The 24,731-nt window shown below is 45.0% G+C and overlaps 1 protein-coding gene across 2 annotated transcripts; it reads left to right on the forward strand.

Annotated features, from left to right (window-relative positions):
* Positions 1–15,773: 15,773 nt before the first annotated feature.
* Positions 15,774–22,343, forward strand: LOC117508511 (uncharacterized membrane protein C3orf80). 2 transcript variants are annotated; one of them, XM_034168292.1, is made up of 4 exons: positions 15,774–15,777; positions 16,691–16,694; positions 21,420–21,524; positions 21,580–22,343. In XM_034168292.1, exons 3-4 carry the CDS (start codon positions 21,441–21,443, stop codon positions 22,195–22,197), a joined length of 702 nt encoding a protein of 233 aa, XP_034024183.1. In that variant the 5' UTR covers positions 15,774–15,777; positions 16,691–16,694; positions 21,420–21,440; the 3' UTR covers positions 22,198–22,343. The 2 variants fall into 2 exon arrangements, with proteins under 2 accessions (XP_034024183.1, XP_034024182.1); XM_034168291.1 differs by lacking the exons at positions 15,774–15,777; positions 16,691–16,694 and having other exon boundaries at positions 21,237–21,524.
* Positions 22,344–24,731: the final 2,388 nt, after the last annotated feature.

Raw genomic sequence — 24,731 nt, forward strand, 5'->3', positions numbered from 1 at the left:
GGTATTGTGTGTTCTTAGATCTTTCAAAAGATCTTTCAAAATACAGTAAATCATGAAAGTTTGCTCTCAAAGTTAAACAAATATGGATTTAAAGCAACTGTACATACATGTCTTAGTAATTATTTATCTGAGAAAACAAAATGTTTTTCTAAATCGGGACTCAGATATCAATTGTATAGAGTGTGGAGTACCTCAAGGTTCAATTTTGGGACCGTTATTGTTTACAATATATGTTAATGATTTTGCATCTGTTTCTACTACTACATTGCCTTTGCTGTTTGCTGATGATACTAATCATTTTATTTCCAGCAAAGATATAGATAGTTTGGTCCGTATTTTAAATGACAATCTTTTGAATTATTCAACCTGGTTTAAAGCTAATAATTTATCGTTGAATATAAAAAAGTCAAATTTTACATTATTTGCTGGCAATAAAAATGTATTCATGGTTTAATTAAATTTGCATCAATAATAATATCAAAGGTCTCATCTACATGATTTTTGGATGTGTGGATAGATGTCTTGGAAAGAACATATTGATCATGTTTGTAAAAAAAAAAATAACCAAGTCAACAGGAATCATAAGCAAAATAAGACATACAGTAGTGTTCAGAATAATAGTAAAATGATTAATCCAGGTTTTGAGTATATTTTTTATTGTTACATGGGAAACAAGGTACCAGTAGATTCAGTAGAGTCTCACAAATCCAACAAGACCAAGCATTCATGATATGCACACTCTTAAGGCTATGAAATTGGGCTATTAGTAAAAAACAAAAGTAGAAAAGGGGGTATTCACAATAATAGCAGCATCTGCTGTTGACGCTACAAACTCAAAACTTATGTTCAGACTGCTTTTTTTTAGCAATCCTGTGAATCACTAAACTAGTATTTAGTTGTAAAACCACAGTTTTTCATGATTTCTTCACATCTGCAAGGCATTAATTTTGTTGGTTTGCCCATTTACTAGTGTGCTTGGGGTCATTGTCTTGTTGAAACACCCATTTCAAGGGCATGTACTCTTCAGCATAAGGAAACATGACCTCTTCAAGTATTTTGACATATCCAAATTGATCCATGATACCTGGTATGCGATATATAGGCCCAACACCATAGTAGGAGAAACATGCCCATATCATGATGCTTGCACCACCATGCTTCACTGTCTTCACTGTGATCTGTGGCTTGAATTCAGAGTTTGGGGGTCGTCTCACAAACTGTCTGTGGCCCTTGGACCCAAAAAGAACAATTTTACTCTCATCAGTCCACAAAATATTCCTCCATTTCTCTTTAGGCCAGTTGATGTGTTCTTTGGCAAATTGTAACCTCTTCTGCACGTCTTTTATTTAACAGAGGGACTTTGCAGGGGATTCTTGCACATAAATTACAGCACTTACAGGTAACTCCAGACTGTCTTTGATCATCCTGGAGCTGATCAATGGGTGAGCCTTTGCCATTCTGGTTATTCTTCTATCCATTTTGATGGTTGTTTTCCATTTTGTTCCACGCCCCTCTGTTTTTTTAAAATCCATTTTAAAGCATTGGAGATCATTGTAGATGAACAGCCTATATTTTTTTGCACCTGCGTATAAGTTTTCCCCTGTCCAATCAACTTTTTAATCAAACTACGCTGTTCTTCTGAACAATGTCTTGAACGTCCCATTTTCCTCAGGCTTTCAAAGAGAAAAGCATGTTCAACAGGTGCTGGCTTCATCCTTACATAGGGGACACCTGATTCACACCTGTTTGTTCCACAAAATTGACAAGCTCACTGACTGAATGCCACACTACTATTATTGTAAACACCCCCTTTTCTACTTTTTTTTTTTTACTAATAGCCCAATTTCACAGCCTTAAGAGTGTGCATATCATGAAAGCTTGGTCTTGTTGGATTTGTGAGAATCTACTGAATCTACTGGTACCTTGTTTCCCATGTAACAATAAGAAATATACTCAAAATCCGGATTAATCTTTTTAGTCACATAGCACTACTATTATTCTGAACACGACTGTATAGTACATCACAAATGTCTTTTAACATTATATTATAGTTTAGTTTATCCATATTTATGTTATTGCAATATTATATAGGGAAGTACCTTTGCAGAAATAATAATAAAATTTAATAATAATAACAGTTTGTATCTGATAACAACAACCTAAGCAATTTATAATTGCTCTTCAGAAGCAGACTTGCCCCTTCTGAAGAGCAGCAAATCTAAGAACCAACGAGCCATCAGATTGAAGCACTGCTTCTTTGCTTCACACTTCAAAGTAGAGTCATGCCACAGAAGCGGTTGATTACAGACCCGCTGCAGGGTCTGTAATCAGTGTAGAGAAAAGATCATCTTCCCGACAAATACCCTCAAAAACAACAGCCGCTCTGAAGGACCAATAAGGGTCAATAAGTTAAGCAAAAAGACTATTGATATCAGTGGATCGAACCGGTTCTCGATACCCAACCCTAGTCCTGATAAAGTGAAACTTGATTCAGAATCCAGATCTGGTGTCGCAGACTGAACAGTCCTCCCTAAAAATTGGTCCACCCTGCCTTCACTGCGCATGCGTCATTAGCCGCGGTTCATGGATTATCACCTTGTTTCTGCTTATAACTGCACTCCAGTTATCATCTATCTCAGCAACAGATGTCTGAAGCTTTTGTACAACAATCATTTCTACATAAATTCAGCATTATTTCATCTTAAAAGACGGAGGAAGTGAGCAGAACGCCTTGTTTCTACTTAAAACTGACTTTAGAATGATTTTTTTACCTTGTCATCTGATGGTTAATAATCCCATTAATCCATTTGATCGCTTTGGGTGAACAGATTCTTAGATGAGTGGTTGAGCTCCGAAATCACACATGCATAGTGAAGGCAGGGTGGACCAATTTTTAGGGCAGGACTGTTCGGTCTGTGACACCGGATCCAGATCACCTCCAAAATGGAGTCTCCCATGGCCGAATTATGTATCTGTTTTGAAAATTTCATCAAAAGCAGTAGTCAGTAAACAGTAATCCTTCAAAGCCTATATATAGTGAAACTTGCTCCATGCATAATCCAGATCCGGATCACCTCCAAAATTTCATGGGTTTTTCCATGGCCTAAGTGCCCTGTCCCACTGGGGACAGGATTAATTGTGCATGAATTGAGTATACAAATTACGGGCATTCGTTGTCATCCGCAACAACAAATGACAAATGTCCCAGTATGAATTACGGATATATTAATAATATATAACGAATATATGATGAACAATTACGGTTGTATAACGCATGTAGTGAAGAAATGGATCCGACGCATTGCGATTATCATGGGAGTATTACGGGTGTATTATGAATGCATCACGCACGTGTTTGCGCGTGCACGGCCTCTGCATCGCGCTCATAAAAGAAGCGCATTCTGACCAACGGCATCACTATTCACACTAACAATACAGGCTCTGGAGCATTTGCTGGGCATCGCGCTCATAAAAGAAGCGCATTCTGACCAACGGCATCACTATTCACACTAACAATACAGGCTCTGGAGCATTTGCTGGGCTTGGACAAGTTGATTGGAGTAAACAAGCAGTGAACAGGGCAAGTGGTGACATCAGTGGATCGCATCAGAGCGCAGCTCGTCTGAACGATTATAACAAGAAGTTAAATCTGTTATAAACATAGGAATAAATACTGTAACAGCTGCAGACAAGAAGGAAAAAAAACAACTGTTTTAGCAAGCCTTGACAATGTAAACAAGTCAAATAATTACCTTTTTAGACGGATCAAAATGCTTTCTGCACCTGGAGCCGTTTGCAGTGCCCAGCTTCCTCTGTGATTCAGGAGGTGATTAGAGCCGTTTTCAACAGCCAAATTTGCAGAATAAAATGATTAATCCGCCACGAAATAATTATTTTATATACACAGCATCCAGCGCAGAGCGCGTGGCAGCCGGTAGAACAAAGAACAGCCTCCAGCTATGAACGCAGCGCATCTGATTTGCATCCGCCGCAAATCAGATGCAAAGCAGACGTAATACAAACGCTTTATTCGTGGCAAATCTGTATGCAGTCATTACAACTTATTTTACTTCGTGATGTGGACATGCAAAATATTTGTTTTACACACTGTCCCACTCCGCTGCCAAGCCGCAAATCCCTGTCAGTTGCGGATGTCAGCAGATGACGGCAAATATACAGCGCATAGATTGAGTATGTATGGAGTATTTTAGGCGGATGTCATCCAAAGCCAAAATTTTGTGCAGCTCAAAAATCCTGGTAACGGAGAAACGTGCCTCTGCGGATAATTGCGGATGTGTGCGGGTGTCGGCCGACTCATACAAGCATGTTTCACGCATATTGTGGATGTTAAGTGAATATGAGCCAATTTTGTGCGCAATCCATGTGCAAATCCTCCTAAACGCCAGTGGGACAGGGCCATAATATCTATCTGTGGTGAAAATTGTCAAAATCCGTGCAGTAGTTTTGATGTAATCCCGCTAACAGACAGACAGACAAATAAATAAACACTGATTTTATTACAACCTTGGTGGATGCAACAATAAAAATCTAGGCTTCTGGAGCGGAACTGTACATCTCCACATGTTAGGTTCCTTCTCATCATCTTGAATACGTAAACAGCTATACAACCTACATGAATTAAACAGAAGCTTGTAGCCAAATGTTCTATACATCATTAAGGAGGTTGAAAATAACACCCGGGAATCCATCCATCCATCCATTTTCTAAACCCGCTGACTCCAATTAAAGGTCATGGGGAGCTGGAGCCTATCCCAGGATGTGAGGCAGGGTATATCCTGGACAGGATGCGTCTGTCACAGGGCCAGACATACACAGACAAACACATTCACTCCTACGGCTAATTTAAAGTTTCTAATCCACCTAATCTGCATGTCTTTGGAAGTGGGAGGAAGCTGGAGCACCCGGAAGGAACCCACACAGACACAGGGAGAACATCCAAAGTCACCCAGGAATCAACAAGTGTTTATCTGGAAGGGTTAACAGAACCTCAGAATCACAACTAAGGAATAATGAAGGAGTTGGAGGCATCAGACAGAAATGCGACATTATCTACCTTGTACAAAGAACTCCATCCCCATGACCTGAAAACCTGAAGGAGGATGCCATTAATCAAAAATTGTCATATCAAAGCAGGACAAAAGTTTACAGTTGTTCACAAGGACCAAGGCCGAAGGTTTTTTACTTATTTATTATGCAGATGAAAGAGGTTTATGCCTCTTTCATATAACTGAAGAATAACTGAAAAATCCAACATTAGCCACCTTAGAAACATAAATCAAACAACTCAATGAGAAAAGAAAACAAGCAGTTAAAAGCAAAGGATACAGTAAATATTGTTTGAAAATTATATAGTAATTACACACTGTCACATTTAGCAGAGTGCATACCTTAACAAAAATTGAACTTTTAGTGCAGCCCACCTTCTAATAGATCAGTGCTGTACTGTGTGTGGTTTATCTATTTATTATAGGGGAGGCACAATTTCTAAGAAACTGCTGATATTGCTGAACAAAAATGTTTGATCACTCAATACTGCTGAAAGGGAAAAATATTTTTGGATCTGCCCATTGATCTGGATCTCCACCAAAATATAATGGGTTCTCTCTTGGCTCGTGCCCCGTATCTTTTATTCTGTTCATATTCTATTGCTTCTTTTTATTATATTATAGCATCACAAATAAGTTAAAAAAATCTGTTCCCTATTAGTTTGGGGTGGTACTAAAGGTTGACCCTTAATACTCTGGTGGAAATATGTACTGTAAATGCAGCTTCAAGTTTTCTATTGAATTGGGGTTGTAAACCAAATTAGAAACCCAGTGACTAGATTATACCCCATGTCCATATAGGACTTTTGTCTCAATGCATAAAGCTGCCTCCAGTAAAAGAACATCACCTAGCGTCGTTTTAAAATTTTTCTAATTGAGAATGAAGTGTATGTGGCACCATGCAGGCATCTCCAAAGTTTTATTTTCAGGGAACTTCCCCCTTTTTTATGGCTGCATTGATTAGTTTTAAGCTGAAAATACTTCATTTTCAGAAAAAATCTGACATGTCACATTTTACACCAGATGTCATTCCCGATGTAACTCCAGTTTCAACTGGAGAAACACACACTGCCTAACCTGTCCCTAGTCCCTGGTCTTGCGAAGAGGTCTCACACCCAAGCATTAACCAGGACCCACTGTGCTTAGCTTCTGAGATCCATTGAAGTTGGGACATTGTGTAAAATGTAAATAAAAACAGAATACAATGCTAAACTACCAATAAAGCAATAACCAATAAAGTTTATCAGTTTGAACATTAAATATCTTGACTTTCTGGTGTATTCAAATGAATATAGGTTGAAGAGGATTTGCAAATCATTGTATTCTGTTTTTATTTACATTTCACACAACATCCCAGCTTCATTGGAATTGGGGTTGTATTTTTCTCTGTATGTTTATTCTCTTGCTGGGTTTTTTCCTGCTTGGGTCTGTCTGTCCCTTTCTGTCTTGTCTGTCTCTTGGTGGTGGGCATTTCACACTCTCTGGCCACACCCTCGTTCCCAATTTGCAGCTCACCTGGGTGTATTTAAGGTTCACAGTTTGCTCTGTTCCCTTGCCAGATTGATGCACCTTGTGCCTTCTCTTCAGCTCTGTTTTTGTATTTCCTCAACCTGCTTGCCTCTCATGTGTATGACGACCTGCTTGTGTACCTGACCACGCCTAAGCCTGATGCTTTTTGTACTTTTGCTCTTGTTGGACTGCCTTCTTGTGTACTGGACCCCGTTTGCTGTTTCAGTAAACTATTTTTATACACAGAGCTACATGTTCGAGTCCTGCATTTGTGTCCAGCCATCTCTGACTACGATGCCTGATACTAGTATTTATTTCCATTTTACAGTGAAAATATTATAAATAGCCGACTGTGAAAATGCAGTTGTTGAAATTATTATCAATCATAATCAAATCAACCTTTGTCATTTAGCTGTACATACAGTTGTAGTGCAGGCAAAATGAAAGGGTGTTTCTCGTAGGGATCCAAGAAAGGAAAACAAAAATTAAATAAAACACATTTATAAAAACACACATGTATCACACCAATCTCCTCACTCACACCACCCCAACCCCTCACATACTCGTACATACACACACATATCCCTGAGACGTCAGACTGAAAATGAAATGAAATTAAATGAAAATGGTATTGTCTGTTAAAGTGTCCAAGCAGCAGCTTGTTGTTAAAGTGCCAAGTCTAAAGTGCCGTGGTTACAAAATCCCAGTCAGTTGTTCAACAGTGTAACAGCTTGGGTAAGGAAGCTGTTGAACAGACTGGCAGTCCTGGTTTTAATGCTATAGAAGTGTTTGCCTGATGGCAGCAGTTCAAAGTGGTTATGGAAAGGGTGTGAGGGATCCCTGACGATGGTCAGTGCCCTGCTCCTGCAGCGGCTCAAGAAGAGTTCCTTTACAAAGGAGGGAAACTCCGATGACCCTCTCAGTTCCCCTAACTATCCTCTGCAGGGCTTTTTGTCTGACATACTGAAACTGGGGAACCATGTTGAGATACAGTATGTCAGAACACTCTCAACCACACCTCTGTAAAAGGTCCTGAGGATGCTAGTAGGGAGAGAGGCTCGTTTCAGCTTCCTCAGAAAGTGCAGTCTCTGCTGTGCTCTGTTCCTGATCCCTAGAGTGTACTTGTTCCCGGTCAGGTCCTGAGAGATCTGCACTCCGAGGAACTTGATGTTCTCCACTCTCTCCACTATGTGGCTGCTGATGCTGAGGGGAAGGTGCTCAGGCTGTGACCTCTGGAAGCTGATGACCATCTCCTTCATTTTGTCCACGCTGAGCACCAGGTTGTTCTCTCTGCACAAGCCTTCTAGGTCTAGGTCTTTGGCTTCTTTCCTGTACATCGATTCCTCATTTTCACAGATGAGTCCCACCACCGTGGTGTCATCCGCAAACTTAATGATCTGGTTCCTCTCATGTCTGGACACACAATCATCTGTTAACAGAGTAAATAACAGAGGACTGAGTACACAGCCCTGAGGAGAACCAGTGCTCAGCGTGATGGAGTTGTTTCCAACACGAACAGACTGTTGTGAAAGTGTTGGAACACGGACCCACAACAGGGGGCGCAATGAACGGACAATGGAGAAAGTAAATAACAAGTTTTACTGTTGTGAAAATGCACAACCAATACAACAATTGACAGTTTGGGTTTACACCGAATTCCACTGGTGTCGTGTGGGCAGGCTCGAAGGTAGGAGACGTTCGTCCAAGTCGAGCCGGAACCACCCAGATCTCCCCTGCCACCGAACCCTGGAAATACTGGAACCGCCAAGTCCCGAATTCCCAGGTGGCCACTGCCTCCGCTCGTCGGATCCGGTACTGCTGGCAAGAGAACAAACACACAGGTGTGGATGCGGCTGCACCCAGTACACAGAGAGGGAAGAAGCTGACTCCACCTCACGTCAATACTGCAGAAAGGTGAGTACTTCTCCAAGCAATTTAGCTCACAATAATCAGCTGTCCTGCAAAGGTTTAACAAATCTTTTAGCCAGTTAATCGGAATATTAATGCAGAGAACGTTACCTTTAACGTAAGGCGATATCTCGGCACTGAGGTGGAGACGCCGTCCTCCTGATATACCTCTGTGCTGAGTGGAACAGCTGAGTCTGGTGATGGGTGACAGCTGTCACCCAGGCTACTCCCATTAGGCGGCAGCGCCCTCTGGTGCCTGGAGCCCGCACTCCAGGCAGGGCGCCCTCTGGTGGTGGTGGGCCAGCAGTACCTCCTCTTCAGCGGCCCACACAACAGGACCCCCCCCTCAACGGGCGCCTCCTGGCGCACGACCGGGCTTGTCCGGATGGCGACGGTAGAAGTCGGCCAGGAGGGCCGGGTCCAGGATGAAGCCCTTCTTCACCCAGGAGCGTTCCTCGGGTCCGTACCCCTCCCAGTCCACCAGATACTGAAAACCCCGGCCCATCCGACGGACATCAAGGAGCCGGCGGACTGTCCAAGCCGGTGCTCCGTCGATGATCCGGGCAGGAGGCGGCGCCGGACCCGGGGTGCAGAGGGGTGAGGTGTGAAGAGGCTTGATCCGGGAAACATGAAAAACTGGATGGATCCGCAGTGAGGCCGGAAGCTGGAGCCTCACTGCGGCGGGGTTGATGACCTTGAGGATCTTATAAGGTCCGATGTACCGTTCTTGTAGTTTTGGTGAGTCAACCTGTAGAGGAATGTCCTTGGTGGACAACCAGACCTCCTGCCCAGGACAATACTTGGGGGCTGGGGCTCGCCGCCGGTCTGCATGTTTCTTCGCCCTCGTCCGGGCCTGCAACAAGGCAGAGCGGGCGGCCCGCCACACCCGACGGCACTTCCGTAGGTGGGCCTGGACCGAGGGCACACCGACCTCTCCCTCAACCACCGGAAACAAGGGGGGCTGATACCCCAAGCACACCTCAAACGGGGAGAGGCCGGTGGCTGATGACACCCGGCTGTTGTGGGCGTACTCGATCCAGGCCAGGTGGGTACTCCAGGCCGTCGGGTGCGCGGCTGTCACACAGCGAAGTGTCTGCTCCAGCTCCTGATTCGCCCGCTCTGCCTGCCCGTTGGTCTGGGGGTGGTACCCAGACGAGAGGCTGACCGTGGCCCCCAGTTCCCGGCAGAAGCTCCTCCAGACATGTGAGGTGAACTGGGGACCGCGATCGGAGACGATGTCTGATGGTATGCCATGCAGACGGACGACGTGGTGGACCAGGAGGTCCGCTGTCTCCTGGGCCGTTGGGAGCTTCGGGAGGGCCACGAAGTGGGCCGCCTTGGAGAAACAGTCCACTATCGTGAAGACGACGGTGTTTCCCTGGGACGGCGGGAGACCCATGACGAAGTCCAGACCGATGTGGGACCAGGGGCGATGAGGCACGGGCAGTGGCTGTAGCTGCCCTGAGGTCTTTCTGTGATCGGCCTTGCCCCTGGCGCAGGTGGTACAGGCCTGGACGTAGTCCCGGACGTCGGCCTCCAGGGATGCCCACCAGAAGCGTTGCCGGACGACTGTCACGGTCCTTCGCACCCCTGGGTGACAGGAGAGCTTAGAACCGTGACAGAAGTCCAGGACTGCAGCCCTAGCCTCTGGTGGGACGTATAGTTTGTCCTTTGGTCCGTTTCCAGGGTCCGGGACACGGGTCAGGGCCTCCCGGACGGTCTTCTCCACGTCCCAGGTGAGGGCGGCCACGATAGCGGACTCCGGGATGATGGGATCCGGGGGATCCGACGGTTCCGTTTTGACTTCGTCTTCGTGCACCCGGGACAATGCATCCGATCTTTGATTCTTGGTCCCGGGACGGTAGGTAATCCGGAAGTCAAAACGGCCAAAGAACAGTGACCAGCGGGCTTGCCTGGGGTTCAGTCGCTTGGCGGTCCTGATGTACTCCAGGTTCCGATGGTCAGTGAAAACCGTGAATGGCACGGCTGTTCCCTCCAACAGATGTCTCCACTCTTCGAGGGCCTCTTTCACAGCAAGGAGTTCCCGATTGCCGACGTCATAGTTCCGTTCAGCGGGGGTCAACCTGCGAGAAAAATAGGCACACGGGTGAAGGACCTTATCGGTCTTCCCGCTCTGGGAGAGCACCGCTCCTATCCCTGAGTCCGAGGCATCCACTTCAACCACTAACTGGCGGCTAGGATCGGGCTGCACCAGAACTGGTGCAGATGAGAAGCGCCGTTTCAACTCCTTGAACGCGGCTTCGCACCGATCCGACCAGGTGAAGGGAACTTTTGGTGAGGTCAGGGCTGTCAGGGGGCTAACTACCTGACTATAGCCCTTAATGAACCTCCTATAGAAATTAGCAAAACCGAGGAACTGTTGCAGCTTCCTACGGCTTGTGGGTTGGGGCCAATCTCTCACCGCCGCAACCTTGGCCGGATCAGGGGCGACGGAGTTAGAGGAGATGATAAACCCCAAGAAGGACAAAGAAGTGCGGTGGAATTCACACTTCTCGCCCTTCACAAACAGGCGGTTCTCCAATAACCGCTGCAGAACCTGACGGACATGCCGGACATGAGTCTCAGGATCCGGGGAAAAGATGAGTATATCATCCAGATATACGAAGACGAACCGGTGCAAGAAGTCCCGCAGGACATCGTTTACCAATGCTTGGAAGGTCGCGGGAGCATTAGTGAGACCGAACGGCATGACCAGGTACTCAAAATGGCCCAACGGGGTGTTAAATGCCGTCTTCCATTCGTCTCCCTTCCGGATCCGAACCAAATGATACGCATTCCTAAGATCAAGTTTGGTGAAGATATTGGCTCCATGCAAGGGGGTGAACACCGAATCCAACAGGGGCAACGGGTATCGATTGCGAACCGTGATTTCGTTCAACCCCCTATAATCAATGCATGGACGAAGCCCGCCGTCTTTTTTACCCACAAAAAAGAAACCAGCACCCATCGGAGAGGTGGAATTCCGGATCAACCCGGCAGCTAATGAGTCCCGGATGTAGGTCTCCATTGATTCACGCTCCGGCCGTGAGAGGTTGTACAGCCTACTGGACGGAAACTCACTGCCTGGAACCAAATCAATGGCACAATCATACGGGCGGTGGGGAGGAAGCGTGAGAGCCAGATCCTTGCTGAACACGTCAGCGAGGTCATGGTACTCCGCCGGCACCGCCTTCAGATTGGGCGGGACTCGGACCTCCTCCTTAGCTTGGGAGCCGGGAGGAACCGAGGAACCTAGACACTCCCGATGGCAGGTTTCGCTCCACTGAACCACTACCCCGGACGGCCAATCGATCCGGGGATTGTGCTTTAGCATCCATGGGAACCCCAAAACCACACGGGAGGTGGCCTGAGTCACAAAGAACTCGATCACCTCCCGGTGGTTACCTGACACCACCAGAGTTACTGGAGGTGTCTTATGTGTGATTGGTGGGAGTAGGGAGCCATCTAGCGCCCGAACCTGCACAGGCGAGGTAAGAGCCACCAGAGGGAGCCCTATCTCCCTGGCCCATCTACTGTCAAGCAGATTCCCCTCAGAGCCCGTGTCCACCAGTGCTGGGGCCTTCAGGGTCGAATCCTCAAACAGGATCGTGACTGGGAGTCGTGTAGCAATGTGGGTGTGTCCCACGTGAATATTTTGGCCCACCCCTGGCCCAGTCTCTAGGGGCGGGCGTTGGAGTTTAACCGCTCGGGGCAGTCGTTTGCGAGATGCTCACTCGAGCCACAAACATAACAAGCTCCGTGGGCCCGCCTCCTTTGTGCTCCAGGTGCCCTAAATGTTGCCCTGCTTGTGTCCATAGCTTCGTCAGCAGGGGGAGCCATAGGCGCACGGAGCGCAGGAACAGAGGAGCGTGGGGAGGGCGGAGCTCGATCGGACCCGGAAGGGAGAGGGACGACGCGTGCCTGGCCACGCCCTTCGCCTCGTTCCCGACGGCGTTCTTCTAACCGGTTGTCGAGTCGTATAACTAGATCGATGAACCCATCTAAATCCCGCGGTTCGTCCTTAGCCACCAGGTGCTCTTTTAGGACCAGTGACAGTCCGTTTACAAAGGCAGCGCGGAGGGCAGTGCTATTCCAGCCGGATCTCGCCGCCGCGATGCGGAAGGCGACTGCATAGGCAGCTGCACTCCGACGCCCCTGTCTTATTGACAGTAGTGCGGTTGAAGCGGACTCTCCTCTATTGGGATGATCGAACACCGTTCTCAGCTCCCGTACAAACCCATCGTATGTGTGAAGGAGCCGGGAGTTCTGCTCCCAGAGCGCTGTAGCCCAAGCGCGTGCCTCCCCGCGAAGCAGATTTATCACATAGGCTACTTTGCTAGCATCAGTCGCGTACATCACGGGACGCTGTGCGAAGACGAGCGAACACTGCATCAGAAAGTCCGCGCACGTCTCCACACAGCCTCCGTACGGCTCTGGAGGGCTTATGTATGCTTCTGGGGACGGAGGAAGGGACCGTTGAACGACCAGTGGAACATCACTTTCGCGCGCAGGGTCCTCGGGAGGGAGAGCCGCAGCGGCGCCCGAAGGGCGCGCCTCCACTTGTGCGGCGAGAGCCTCCACCCTGCGGTTTAGGAGAACGTGCTGCTCGGTCATTAAGTCGATCCGAGAGGTGAAAGCGGTGAGAATCCGCTGCAACTCACCGATTACCCCTCCCGAAGCCTCCGCCGCGCCTTGGTCTTCCATTGGCCGTTCAACAGCCGGTTGACGCCCCTCGGGGTCCATGACGCTGGCCGAGATATCCTGTTGTGAAAGTGTTGGAACACGGACCCACAACAGGGGGCGCAATGAACGGACAATGGAGAAAGTAAATAACAAGTTTTACTGTTGTGAAAATGCACAACCAATACAACAATTGACAGTTTGGGTTTACACCGAATTCCACTGGTGTCGTGTGGGCAGGCTCGAAGGTAGGAGACGTTCGTCCAAGTCGAGCCGGAACCACCCAGATCTCCCCTGCCACCGAACCCTGGAAATACTGGAACCGCCAAGTCCCGAATTCCCAGGTGGCCACTGCCTCCGCTCGTCGGATCCGGTACTGCTGGCAAGAGAACAAACACACAGGTGTGGATGCGGCTGCACCCAGTACACAGAGAGGGAAGAAGCTGACTCCACCTCACGTCAATACTGCAGAAAGGTGAGTACTTCTCCAAGCAATTTAGCTCACAATAATCAGCTGTCCTGCAAAGGTTTAACAAATCTTTTAGCCAGTTAATCGGAATATTAATGCAGAGAAAGTTACCTTTAACGTAAGGCGATATCTCGGCACTGAGGTGGAGACGCCGTCCTCCTGATATACCTCTGTGCTGAGTGGAACAGCTGAGTCTGGTGATGGGTGACAGCTGTCACCCAGGCTACTCCCATTAGGCGGCAGCGCCCTCTGGTGCCTGGAGCCCGCACTCCAGGCAGGGCGCCCTCTGGTGGTGGTGGGCCAGCAGTACCTCCTCTTCAGCGGCCCACACAACACAGACTGTGGTCTTTTGGTCAGAAAGTCCAGGATCCAGAGACATGCGGCAGTGTTCAGGCCAAGTAGGAGCAGTTTCTCCATAAGTCTCTGGGGGATGATGGTATTAAACACTGAGCTGAAATCAATGCACAGGATCCTAGCATAGGTGTCTTTATGGTCCAGATGAGTGAGGACTGAGTGCAAGGTGGTGGATATTGCATCCTTTGTGGAGCAGTTTGGCCAGTAAGCAAGCTGAAGTGGGTCAAGTGATGCAGGGAGATGATGTGATGTGTGGTTTGACAAGTCGTTCAAAACACTTCATCACACTTGGCGTCAGTGCAACGGGGCGGTAGACATTCAGATAGGACAGAACTGATTTTTTTGCCACTGGAACAATTGTAGCATCTGGAGACAATGGCCTGACTGAGAGAGATGTTAAAGATGTCAGTCAGAACATCTGCTTGCTCATCAGCTCAGACTCTGAGCGCATGTCCCAGAATGTTGTCCGGACCTGCTGTTTCCGTGGGCTGACCCTGGTTAGGGTTCTCTGTGTGTCTGCTGCATTGATAATGAGAGCTGGCTTGACAGATGGTGGAAAAGGACCAGGCTTCCCTCTGGTTGACAGGTTAGATGCATCAAGCCTTGCAAAAAAGCTGTTGAGTCTGACTGAAAGAGAAGCGTCGTCATCACCGACCCCCTGAGTAGTTGAAGTGCACACTGCAAATTAAAATGCTAATTCTGTGATCATGAGTCACAGTATTCCGGTACAAAAATTTAAAAATTTTTATTTTCTCATTTTTTTTGGTATCATCAATATAACATGTACAGTGCATCTGGAATGTATTCACAGTGCTGTACTTTTTCCACCTTTTGTTATGTTACAGCCTTATTCAAAAATGGATGAAATTCATTTTTTTCCTCAAACTTCTACACAAAATACCCCATAATGACAATGTGAAAAACGTTTTTGGCAAATTTATTAAAAATAAAAAACTCAGAAGCCACGTGTACGTAAGTATTCACAGCCTTTGCCATGAAGCTCAAAATTGACAGATCTTCACCTGTTTTCTAATCCTAGCTTCTACTACTCTTTCCCATTGCTTCGTGCTGTGGCTGATCAACTTTATGCCTCTGTAGTTACTGCAGCTCTACACATCACTCTTTTTAAAAATAGGAACCAGCACACTTCATCTCCACTCCTCAGGCATTCTCTCACTTTCCAAGATTTTATTAAACAATCTGATTAGAAACTCTACTGCCATCTCTCCGAGACATTTCCATCCCTCCACCAGAATGTCATCTGGACCAACTGCCTTTCTACTCTTCATTCTTTTCATTGCTGCCCTCACTTCATCCTTACTTAACCCTTGTACTTCCTGATTTACTCTCTCCACATCAGTCAGCCTTTTCTCTCATTTTCTTCATTCATCAGCTCCTCAAAATATTCCCTCCACCTTTTCAACACACTCTCCTCACGTGTCAGAACATTACCATGTGCATCTTTTACCACCCTAACCTGCTGCACATCCTTTCCAGCTCTGCCCCTTTGTCTGGCCAATTAGTACAAGGGTGATTCTTTAACTACGGGCACTATTGGCCTTGTAAATGTAATTTCCACCACACCATTGCCTTACAATATAAAGCGCCTTGGGGCAACTGTTTGTTGTGATTTGGTGCTATATACATGTGCTCTGATGTCACTGTTTATCTCCATAGAAACTACCCAAACAATCTTTCATACAAACTGTTTAAAGCGACATTACAGTGTTGTGGTGGAAATTACGACAATAGTGTGGGACAACTACATTTTGTTTAAAAAAAAAAATCACAGTTGTATGACATTGAATACCCCAATTATGTTTTGATTATTTTACTGATATTTTATTCAGAGACATTTTAAAACATTAGAAAAAACGTTTACCATTCATTTTTATCATTGAAGATGAAAAGTCTGGGTGTGGGACAAGCACAAAACGGCAATATTTGCATATAATGATGCTGAAAAAAGGTGAAAAGTCATCATAGACTACTAGAACAAATTTCTTAACACTTTCATTGTAAAGATAACTATAAAAGTGTGAAATTTCCCCTTTTTTCTGTTTTTCATACAATATGATCAAAGGACATAATAAGTGCCCGTAATCTAAGAATCACCCACAAGTTCTTTTCTCCTCCTTTACTATTCAACTTCTTGCAAAATGCCTTTTTCTTAGCGTTTGCCACTTCTCTTTTCACCTTACACCGCATCTCCTTGTACTCCTGTCAACTTTCATCTCTCCGACTACCCCAATTCTTTGTTGCCAACCTCTTTCTCCTTATGTTTTCCTGTATATCTTTGTTCCACCACCAAGTCTCCTTGCCTTCCACTGTCCAGATGTCAAACCCAGTACCTTCTTAGCTGTTTCCCTCACTGCAGCTGCAGTATTTTTCCAGTTGTCCAAAATTGCTTCCCCTGCATCCAGCACCTCTCTCACCTGCTCACTGAATTTCACATGACAATCTTCCTCCTTTAGTTTCCACTGTATGATCCTTTGTTGAGTTCTACTGTAACAACATGAGAAACAAAATTCTCTTGTCTAATGAGACAAAAATTTAACTCTTTGGCATGAATGTCAGGTGTCATGTTTGGAGGAAAGCAGGCACATCCCTACAATGAAGCAAGGTGGTGGTAACATGCTGTTGGGATGTTTATCAGCAGCAGGAACTGGGAGACTAGTCAGGATTGAGGGAAAGATGAATGCAGCAATGTACAGAGACATCCTGGATGAAAACTTGCTCCACAGTGCTCTTAACCTCAGACTGGGATGACGGTTCATGTTTCACAGGACAATGACTCCAAACACACAGCCAAGATATCAAAGGAGTGGCTTCAGTACAACTCTGTGAATGTCCTTGAGTGGCCCAACCAGAGCCCAGACCTGAACCTGATTGAACATCTCTGGAGAGATCTGAAAATGGCTCTGCACCAAAGGTTGCTGCCAAAGGTGCCTCAACAAAGTCTTGAGCAAAAGATGTGAATACTTATGTACATGTGATTTCTTTTTTTAATTTTTAATAAATTTGCAAAAATTAAAAAAAAATTTCATGTCATTATGGGGTGTAGTGAGTAGAATTTTGAGGGAAAAATGAATTTACTCCATTTTGGAGTGAGGTTGCAACATAAGGAAGTGTGGAAAAAGTGAAGTGTTTATATTATAATATTTTCCAAATGTACCGTAACAACAGTGTAACAACACTGTTGGCTCAATCTATGGAGTTCATTGCAATAAGACACTACTGGTACTGTATTATGTATTTGCTGTATTGCATTTAGTATTTGTATTTATTGTCAAGAAAGAATGAAAAAAATCTTGTGTAAAAATAAGAGGCCTGGACATGAACTTACTGGGTGAATATTGTCATTTTGTCATATTGTCACCAGATGTGATATTGCCAAAAACATGTTTAATTTGTACTTTAAAGAACTGATGAAACTGCAGTACAAAATTTCATCTCAAATTGCCCTTTGACAGCTGCAAGTCTGTGCATTTAATTTATTCTGATTGTACCTGGATCTGTTGCTGAATGTGGGAACCAATGAAAAAAGCTGTAACAGTTCTTTTTACAGTATGTCTGAATTGAGCAAGAGCCTGTGTGTGTGTGTGAGAGAGAGAGAGAATGGCTGAATGTCAGGCATCACTGTAAAGTTCTATAAGCTTCAGATGGAAACGTTCTATAATTAATTCTTGACAGGATTGCGCCTGGTGAATAAAAATGATCTATTATGTGCAAAAAAAATTAAAAAATCAAGTGCAAGGATATCATCTTTATCAGTCTTACACTTCTGCCTGATTAGTGAATTACAACATGAGTCAGTGATTTCATGATATCGTTAGACATCCTTGGTTCTACAATTTTTTTTAATATATAAAAAAATTATATTACTTCCTGCTCTGACCATTCAGTACTATATTTTTTAAAAGTAATTTTTAAAAGTATAATGCTCTGACCATTCACATGGGAATGGTCCAAGCAGCCTTTTTATCCAGAATACAGTGGAAAACTACAGTGCCTCATTAGTACCTACTCAGAGAAAACCAAACTAGGATCGCTCCAATGTATCGCTCTTTGTTTTCTTGAAGGTGGGTCCTCCCTTCTTCCTGTTATTTCAAGAGATTTACACCGGAATGCCATCTGTTTCTGTTAAAAGAAGCCTACTGTACATGACAATTTTTATATCCAAAGCTTTGTGTGCAGTTTGACCTTTGATGTGACCTTGATTACCTTCTCCATTCACAGGACTCCTGGCATCAAAATAGCAGTCATATTGCAATTGTATTTGCGCTGTTGACATTGTACAGGCAGCTTTGATATCATTTCACCTTGTGAGACCTAATTCCTACGCCTAGATTACATGGTTGTTGTCCTTTCGGCTGTTCCCGTTGCGTTTGGAGTCACCACGGCAGATACAGCCATGTCCACATTGGTATTTGGCACAGATTTTACACTGGATGCCCTTCCTGATGCACAGCTGCTGGTGTTCCAAAGAGATATCCAAGTAATAACCAGGTCTTGCACTGCTTATAGCTTCTGAGGTCTGACAGGATCAGGCTTACACAGAGCAGACCGGCTGATATGTCAAGATTACATTCATTTCACTTATTCCTTGAAAATGCATTGTAGGACTGCAATGGATCCACTGACGCCTCATTTTTTCAAAGTCCAACAGGAAAGGGTTAGATGCATTTTGTGCCCAATATACTGTACTATTCCTTTTCATTATCAATACATCATTTGAAGTCCATTTGCTCATTTATTTGTTAACACAGAATTTCTGTTGTCTGCAATGGCAGACTACAGGTGATGACGTGACGTGAGGCATGGTCATTTTCATTGAAATATACAACAGATTTTTACAGTTTTGTTATATGAAAACGGGAAACCCTTGCCCTAACATCAGCGTAAAAGTAAACTTTTTGTCAGCTTATGAATTATTTCATTTCTGAAATATCACACAAATTATTCATGTTTACCTGTTTAAAACGAGGTGACTTTCTGCACTTAAATAATCCATGTCTTGTTGGCTATTTTTCCTCCTCAATAAAGATCAAACATCCGGTTTGTCCTTGTCATTGTAGTGATGAGCAAAACTTGAAAAATTTTAACTTCTGACCGCAAGTGCTGTTGCGCTATACGGCTGGCATGGTCACAACTACAGGTTCCGTCAACCTCTCACTGAAAATAATGGAACAGTCGGTTTTTCATCTGTCACTTACTGCCAACATGTGAATGCAGCATGAGTGTTCTCTAGCTTCTTGTGGATCTTAGATTTTCTAATACCCTGATGTAAATGTAATCCCATACATCATGACTATCTGACTTTCACTGTTGTTTCAGGGAGATCCATCATGATGTTTTAGAAATATGGCCTCCACCTGTATATTTCAAAGTATCCTGTAACATAAATAATGTAGGTCTGCAGTATAACTTGTTTTTTGTGAGGGACTCTGTTTTCTAAATATGATGTAGTAAAAGTCTCAAGTAAACTGAAGCAGTAGTCCCAGTTTTACACTTCAGAGCACTCTTGACACCCCAAGAGTGTCATTCAGGTCAACAAGTTTGCCTTTGAGAGTCATTAAAGGATAAACTAATGTTTTACCAGAGTCTTAATAAAACACAGAGGCAAACAAGCTTAATGTCACAGCACTACTCACCTCTGATCATTGCTTTGCTTGTAAGAAATCTGTTTCAAAAATGGATTATTAAGAAATAAGTTAGAGTGAATGGGGCAGCCTTCCAGGGAGTTACAAAAGCCCAGTGTGCACTAAAAACACAAGTGAAATAATTTGAACAACTTTGTAATAATCAGTAGATTAGTAATACATCTTAAACAATATGGACTGCTAAGGTATGTGCATTTTTCTAATATAGCAGTTCAACCACAGCCTGTACATATGCTGGCCAAACCCTCTGTGATGTCAACCATAAGTTTTCTATAGACCTGGTGTCACCCACCGAAGGGTCTCCCCTAAAAATCAGTCCGTCCTGCCTTCACTGCACATGCGTCATTTCAGAGCATCAGTAGCGATTCACCGATTATCGCCTTGTTTTTGCTTCAAACTGACTTTAGAATGATTTAAGAGATTTTACCTTGTCATCTGATGGTTAATAATCACATTATTCCCTTTGATAACTTTGGGTGTAGAGAGTCAGACTCAGGCGTGCTGCTGTCTCGCTCTGATCGCTTTCTGTCTTATTATGAAATAATGCTGAATTTATGTGGAAATGATATGATCTGTTGCTGAGATAGATAATGACTAGAGTGCAGTTTTAAGTAGAAACAAGGTGATAATCTGAGCTGCTGCTGACGCTCCGATAAAACGCATGCGCAGTGAAGGTAGGGGGACTGATTTTTAGGGGGGACCATTCAGTCGCCGACACCGGGTCTATATGAATACGCCATTGTGGAATAAGGCTGTAACATAAAACTACAGGTCTGGACATCTCAGATTTTGTTTTTGTACTTATAGAAACCTCAAAATACGGGTTGTCCCCCCCAAAAAATAAAGCCATAGAAAATCTATACACTTTTGGATACTGATTTCTGTCATTTCGTCTTGAAACATATCTTAGGGAATGTTATCTCTGGTGTTCATTTCTAATTTCACCTCAGTTTGTCAGAGTTTTGGCATTCACAAGATGTGCACTGTGCCTCTGGTTCAGTCAGATCTCCCTTTGCTCACACTGTGAACTGTTCTATCAGTTTGAAACTTCTTTACAATCCTCTGTCTGGAGCTTTTCAAACTGCAAAACGACATTGATGTTGTTTGCACCATCGATTTGGTCTCAGAGTAGAATTCCACCTGTTTCCCTTTTTGCTCAATTGTAAGCAGCAGCATCCTCATTGGATCAGTCTCAGACTACATCAGAAGAAACTCCTCACATATATCTTGATGTCTGAAAAATAAAAACAATTCAGATTAGCTGTTGTAGAATTACAGTCAAATGATTTTGTAGCACTTTTTTGGGGGGGGCACCCTGTTTTCAAACTAGAGAATGTGGTAAGTAAGATAATCTATTAGTACAATATGAGAAGTTCTGAGTGAGTCAAAACTTCACACATTCTCCAGCTACCTGCTCTGCTGATGAGTACAAGCGGTTCTTGTTTTTTAAGATGACAGAGGAGTCAAAATAAAGTGAAGTCGTCCTTTAGGTTCAACCCGCCCACTCAGAGCCTGATTGGCTGTCTTCGCTGTGATTGACGTGTGGCGTGTCCTCAAGGACCGTGTTCGGGTACGAAGTGTCACGCGCTCTGAGGGGCTAACGGCAGAAGAAGAAGTCAGTAGAATCGGGATGATTTTAAGCAAATTTCTACATGATGACTCAACATTTCCCCCGCCGAGGCTCAGGCTAATCCAGCTGAGGTCGGGGACACTTCTGAGGGCAGCACAGAGAGAGAAAAGTCTCCACTGAATAATGAGAAAAATAAGAAGAACACCAGTGTGGGATTATTCATGAGAGTGATCAGCGCTCCTCTTCTCCTCCCGGTCCGCACCACAGGTCGTCCTCAGCCAGAGGGGGCACCTGCTGTCCCGCTGCGCTCTGCACAGAACCACAGCTGGAACCTGGAACACCTGCGCGCGCGCCGCAGCCCTCCACCCTGCCGGAATGATGCCCCGTCTGGCGGGCGGCGGCGGGACCTTTCTGTCGGCGTGTCTGCTCTCCGCCTGCCAAGCCCTGCGGAGCTGCGGGGAGGTCCAATGCGGGGACGGCCAGCAGTGCTGTCCGCCCATCGACGCCGGTCATGGCAACGGCAGCTCTGCTGTGCGCTGCTGCAAGATGCCGATCCACGTTTTCTTCGACAACGTGGGCTGGTTCACGCGCAAGCTGTCCGGCATCCTCATCCTGCTGCTCCTCTTCGCCATGGGTTACTTCATCCAGAGGATCATCTGCCCGCAGCCGCGGCGGCACCCGCACCACGAGCGCAGCGACGAGCCCTCCTCCTCCCTGTTCCACGGCCACGCGTCGGCCTCGCAGGACTCCCTGCTGGACCGGAACCCCGAGATCAGCCTGGCGGGGTTCACCTCTCTGAGCCTGCCAGCCTACGACGAGGTCAAATACCTGCCCACGTATGAAGAGAGCATGCAGGAACTGCGCAGGGATCGATCCGACGACAGTTTGCTGTCCGGGAACGATGAGCGCACAGTGGGGGTCCCCGGGAGGGTCCCCGGACCCCAACACAGCCCAAGGGTACCTCGGAACTCTGTCTGAACGAGACTGTCAAAGCCGCCCTGATATATAGTCTTATTTTAATAACTTCTCACTATGTTATCCGACAGAGAGGAGAAAAAAACAAACAAACTCAAGTGCAATTATAATCCTGAATGTTGAGAATAAAAGGAGGCTGAGAAAATGTCGCCTATGTATTTTGTCAGATTATAGAGGATTTACTCTGTTTTTTGTATGCAAATTCCCTGTGGGAGTAAATGGTGGTTGAGGAGATGAGGTGCGCACAGGCTGGAGACAGTGGCGCACTTTGGGTTTGGGACAGCAGCCCACTTGGCGCACAGACAATCGCGTTAAGTTTCACCGTGACACAGTTCTGTCAGATTCTCATCCTTTCTTTCTCTTCATGCTAAATAATTCGGCTGTGCCTGGGTTCTTCGATTTATTCTACATCTCATTTGTATTCTAAAGACTTTTTTGGCGGGGGGGGGGGGGGTGTTCTTATTGTGTGATACAAAATCATAGTTAAAATTGTGGGATTAATTAAACTGGAATCAGATATTGGTTTTTCTCCATCTGCATTTAGTGTCATCAGGTCATTACATTTACATTCTAGTCGTCACCTCATCTGAATATTAAACTTTCCAGTGATTAACCGTTTGGAAAGTTTGGAGCATCAAGCCCAAAGTCTTTTCCCTCTGAATTTCATGTGCACAGAATATGCTGTGGAGCGAGCACAGCTCAGCATACTGTGCACCACATACTGAGAGCAGTAGTTATTACTGTAACTATTGCACACTTTGCAGTACAGCATGCACCACATACTACTGAGTGAACAGTAGTTCTTACTGTAACTACTGCACACTTTGTAGTATCGTGTGCGCCACATACTATTGAGTGAACAGTAGTTATTACTGTAACTACTGCACACTTTGTAGTATCGTGTGCGCCACATACTATTGAGTGAACAGTAGTTATTACTGTAACTACTGCACACTTTGTAGTATGGCATGCACCAGATACTACTGAGTGAACAGTAGTTATTACTGTAACTATTACACACTTTGCAGTATGGTGTGCGCCACATACTACTGAGTGAACAGTAGTTCTTACTGTAACTACTGCACACTTTGTAGTATGGCATGCACCAGATACTACTGAGTGAACAGTAGTTATTACTGTAACTATTGCACACTTTGCAGTATGGTGTAAGTAATATCTGGTCTGTATTATATGCTATCTCGTGTGCAACATAAGTTAGACAATAACAACTTGCTGTTTCTGTCACTAGTGCACCTTTAATAGTATCTGGGTAACAGATACTATCTTCAGTGCAGTAAATATATTGGGTCTGTACTAGATACTATGTTGTTGCACAAGCTAATGTGGTGTGCACTAGAAGTATGTTCTATCTTGGCCCTGTGGTGACGTTGGTGCCAGTATTTATCTCCTGATTGTGCCAGTCAGTCATTATTTCCCCAGCCAAGGCTGGTACACATTTACAGCTAGGAGGATTGGGACGATGATGAAGCGCCTTGTCTATGGACACAGACTGGTACCATGAGCATGATTTGAACCCAGTTCTACATTATAGGGAACTGCAGTCTCATTTGAAGCCCTGAGTGATATTGTGGGATTTGACCACTTCCGGGGACAACCGGCACATCCACAGCATCACTTCTAATGGAAAAAATGGTGTACTAATTTGTTTTCGGCTGCAGTCACCGAAGCAGTTGTGAAAAGTGCAGGGGGTTTTCGGTTTCCAGGGTAGAAGGGAAGACAAGTCAAATGGGAGAGGTCGTGTCGATACGTTTTAGCCTACACCTTGATATAGTAGCTCCGTTCTCTCGGCTGCACAACCGCCTCGACATGTTTGAGCTCCGGATCATAAACAAACTGTAACATGTTCACTTCCCACCACATCATCACTTTTTATTTGCATTTTCACTTTGCTTGAATGTAATTTGCCCAAAAACAGAGAAAGTGTCATATGTCTGATGGGGACATATGAGGGCTCTCCCGGGAAGTAGAATTATGCTCTCATTTAACCTCTTTAGCACCCACCCTCAAATGAGACTGCGGTACCCAATTGGCAAGTCGACTTCTTGTCTACAAACTTAGTGTTCAGAATAATAGTGCTATGTGACTAAAAAGATTAATCCAGGTTTTGAGTATATTTCTTATTGTTACATGGGAAACAAGGTACTAGTGGATTCAGTAGATTCTCACAAATCCAACAAGACCAAGCATTCATGATATGCACACTCTTAAGGCTATGAAATTGGGCTATTTGTGTAAAAAAAAGTAGAAAAGGGGGTGTTCACAATAATAGTAGTGTGGCATTCAGTCAGTGAGTTCATCAATTTTGTGGAACAAACAGGTGTGAATAAGGTGTCCCCTATTTAAAGATGAAGCCAGCACCTGTTGAACATGCTTTTCTAAGCCTAAGGAAAATGGGACATTCAAGACATTGTTCAGAAGAACAGCGTAGTTTGATTAAAAAGTTGATTGGAGAGGGGAAAACTTATATGCAGGTGCAAAAAATGATCTACAATGATCTTCAATGCTTTAAAATGGAC

Source organism: Thalassophryne amazonica, chromosome 4 (genome assembly GCF_902500255.1).
Source record: "Thalassophryne amazonica chromosome 4, fThaAma1.1, whole genome shotgun sequence".
NCBI lineage: Eukaryota > Metazoa > Chordata > Actinopteri > Batrachoidiformes > Batrachoididae > Thalassophryne > Thalassophryne amazonica.

Coding starts and splice junctions, on each gene's coding strand:
- LOC117508511 (XM_034168292.1), top strand. CDS start 21,441: ATGAGAGTGATCAGCGCTCCTCTTCTCCTCCCGGTCCGCACCACAGGT. Junction 21,525..21,579: donor GGGCACCTGCTGTCCCGCTG/CGCTCTGCACAG, acceptor CGCGCCGCAGCC/CTCCACCCTGCCGGAATGAT.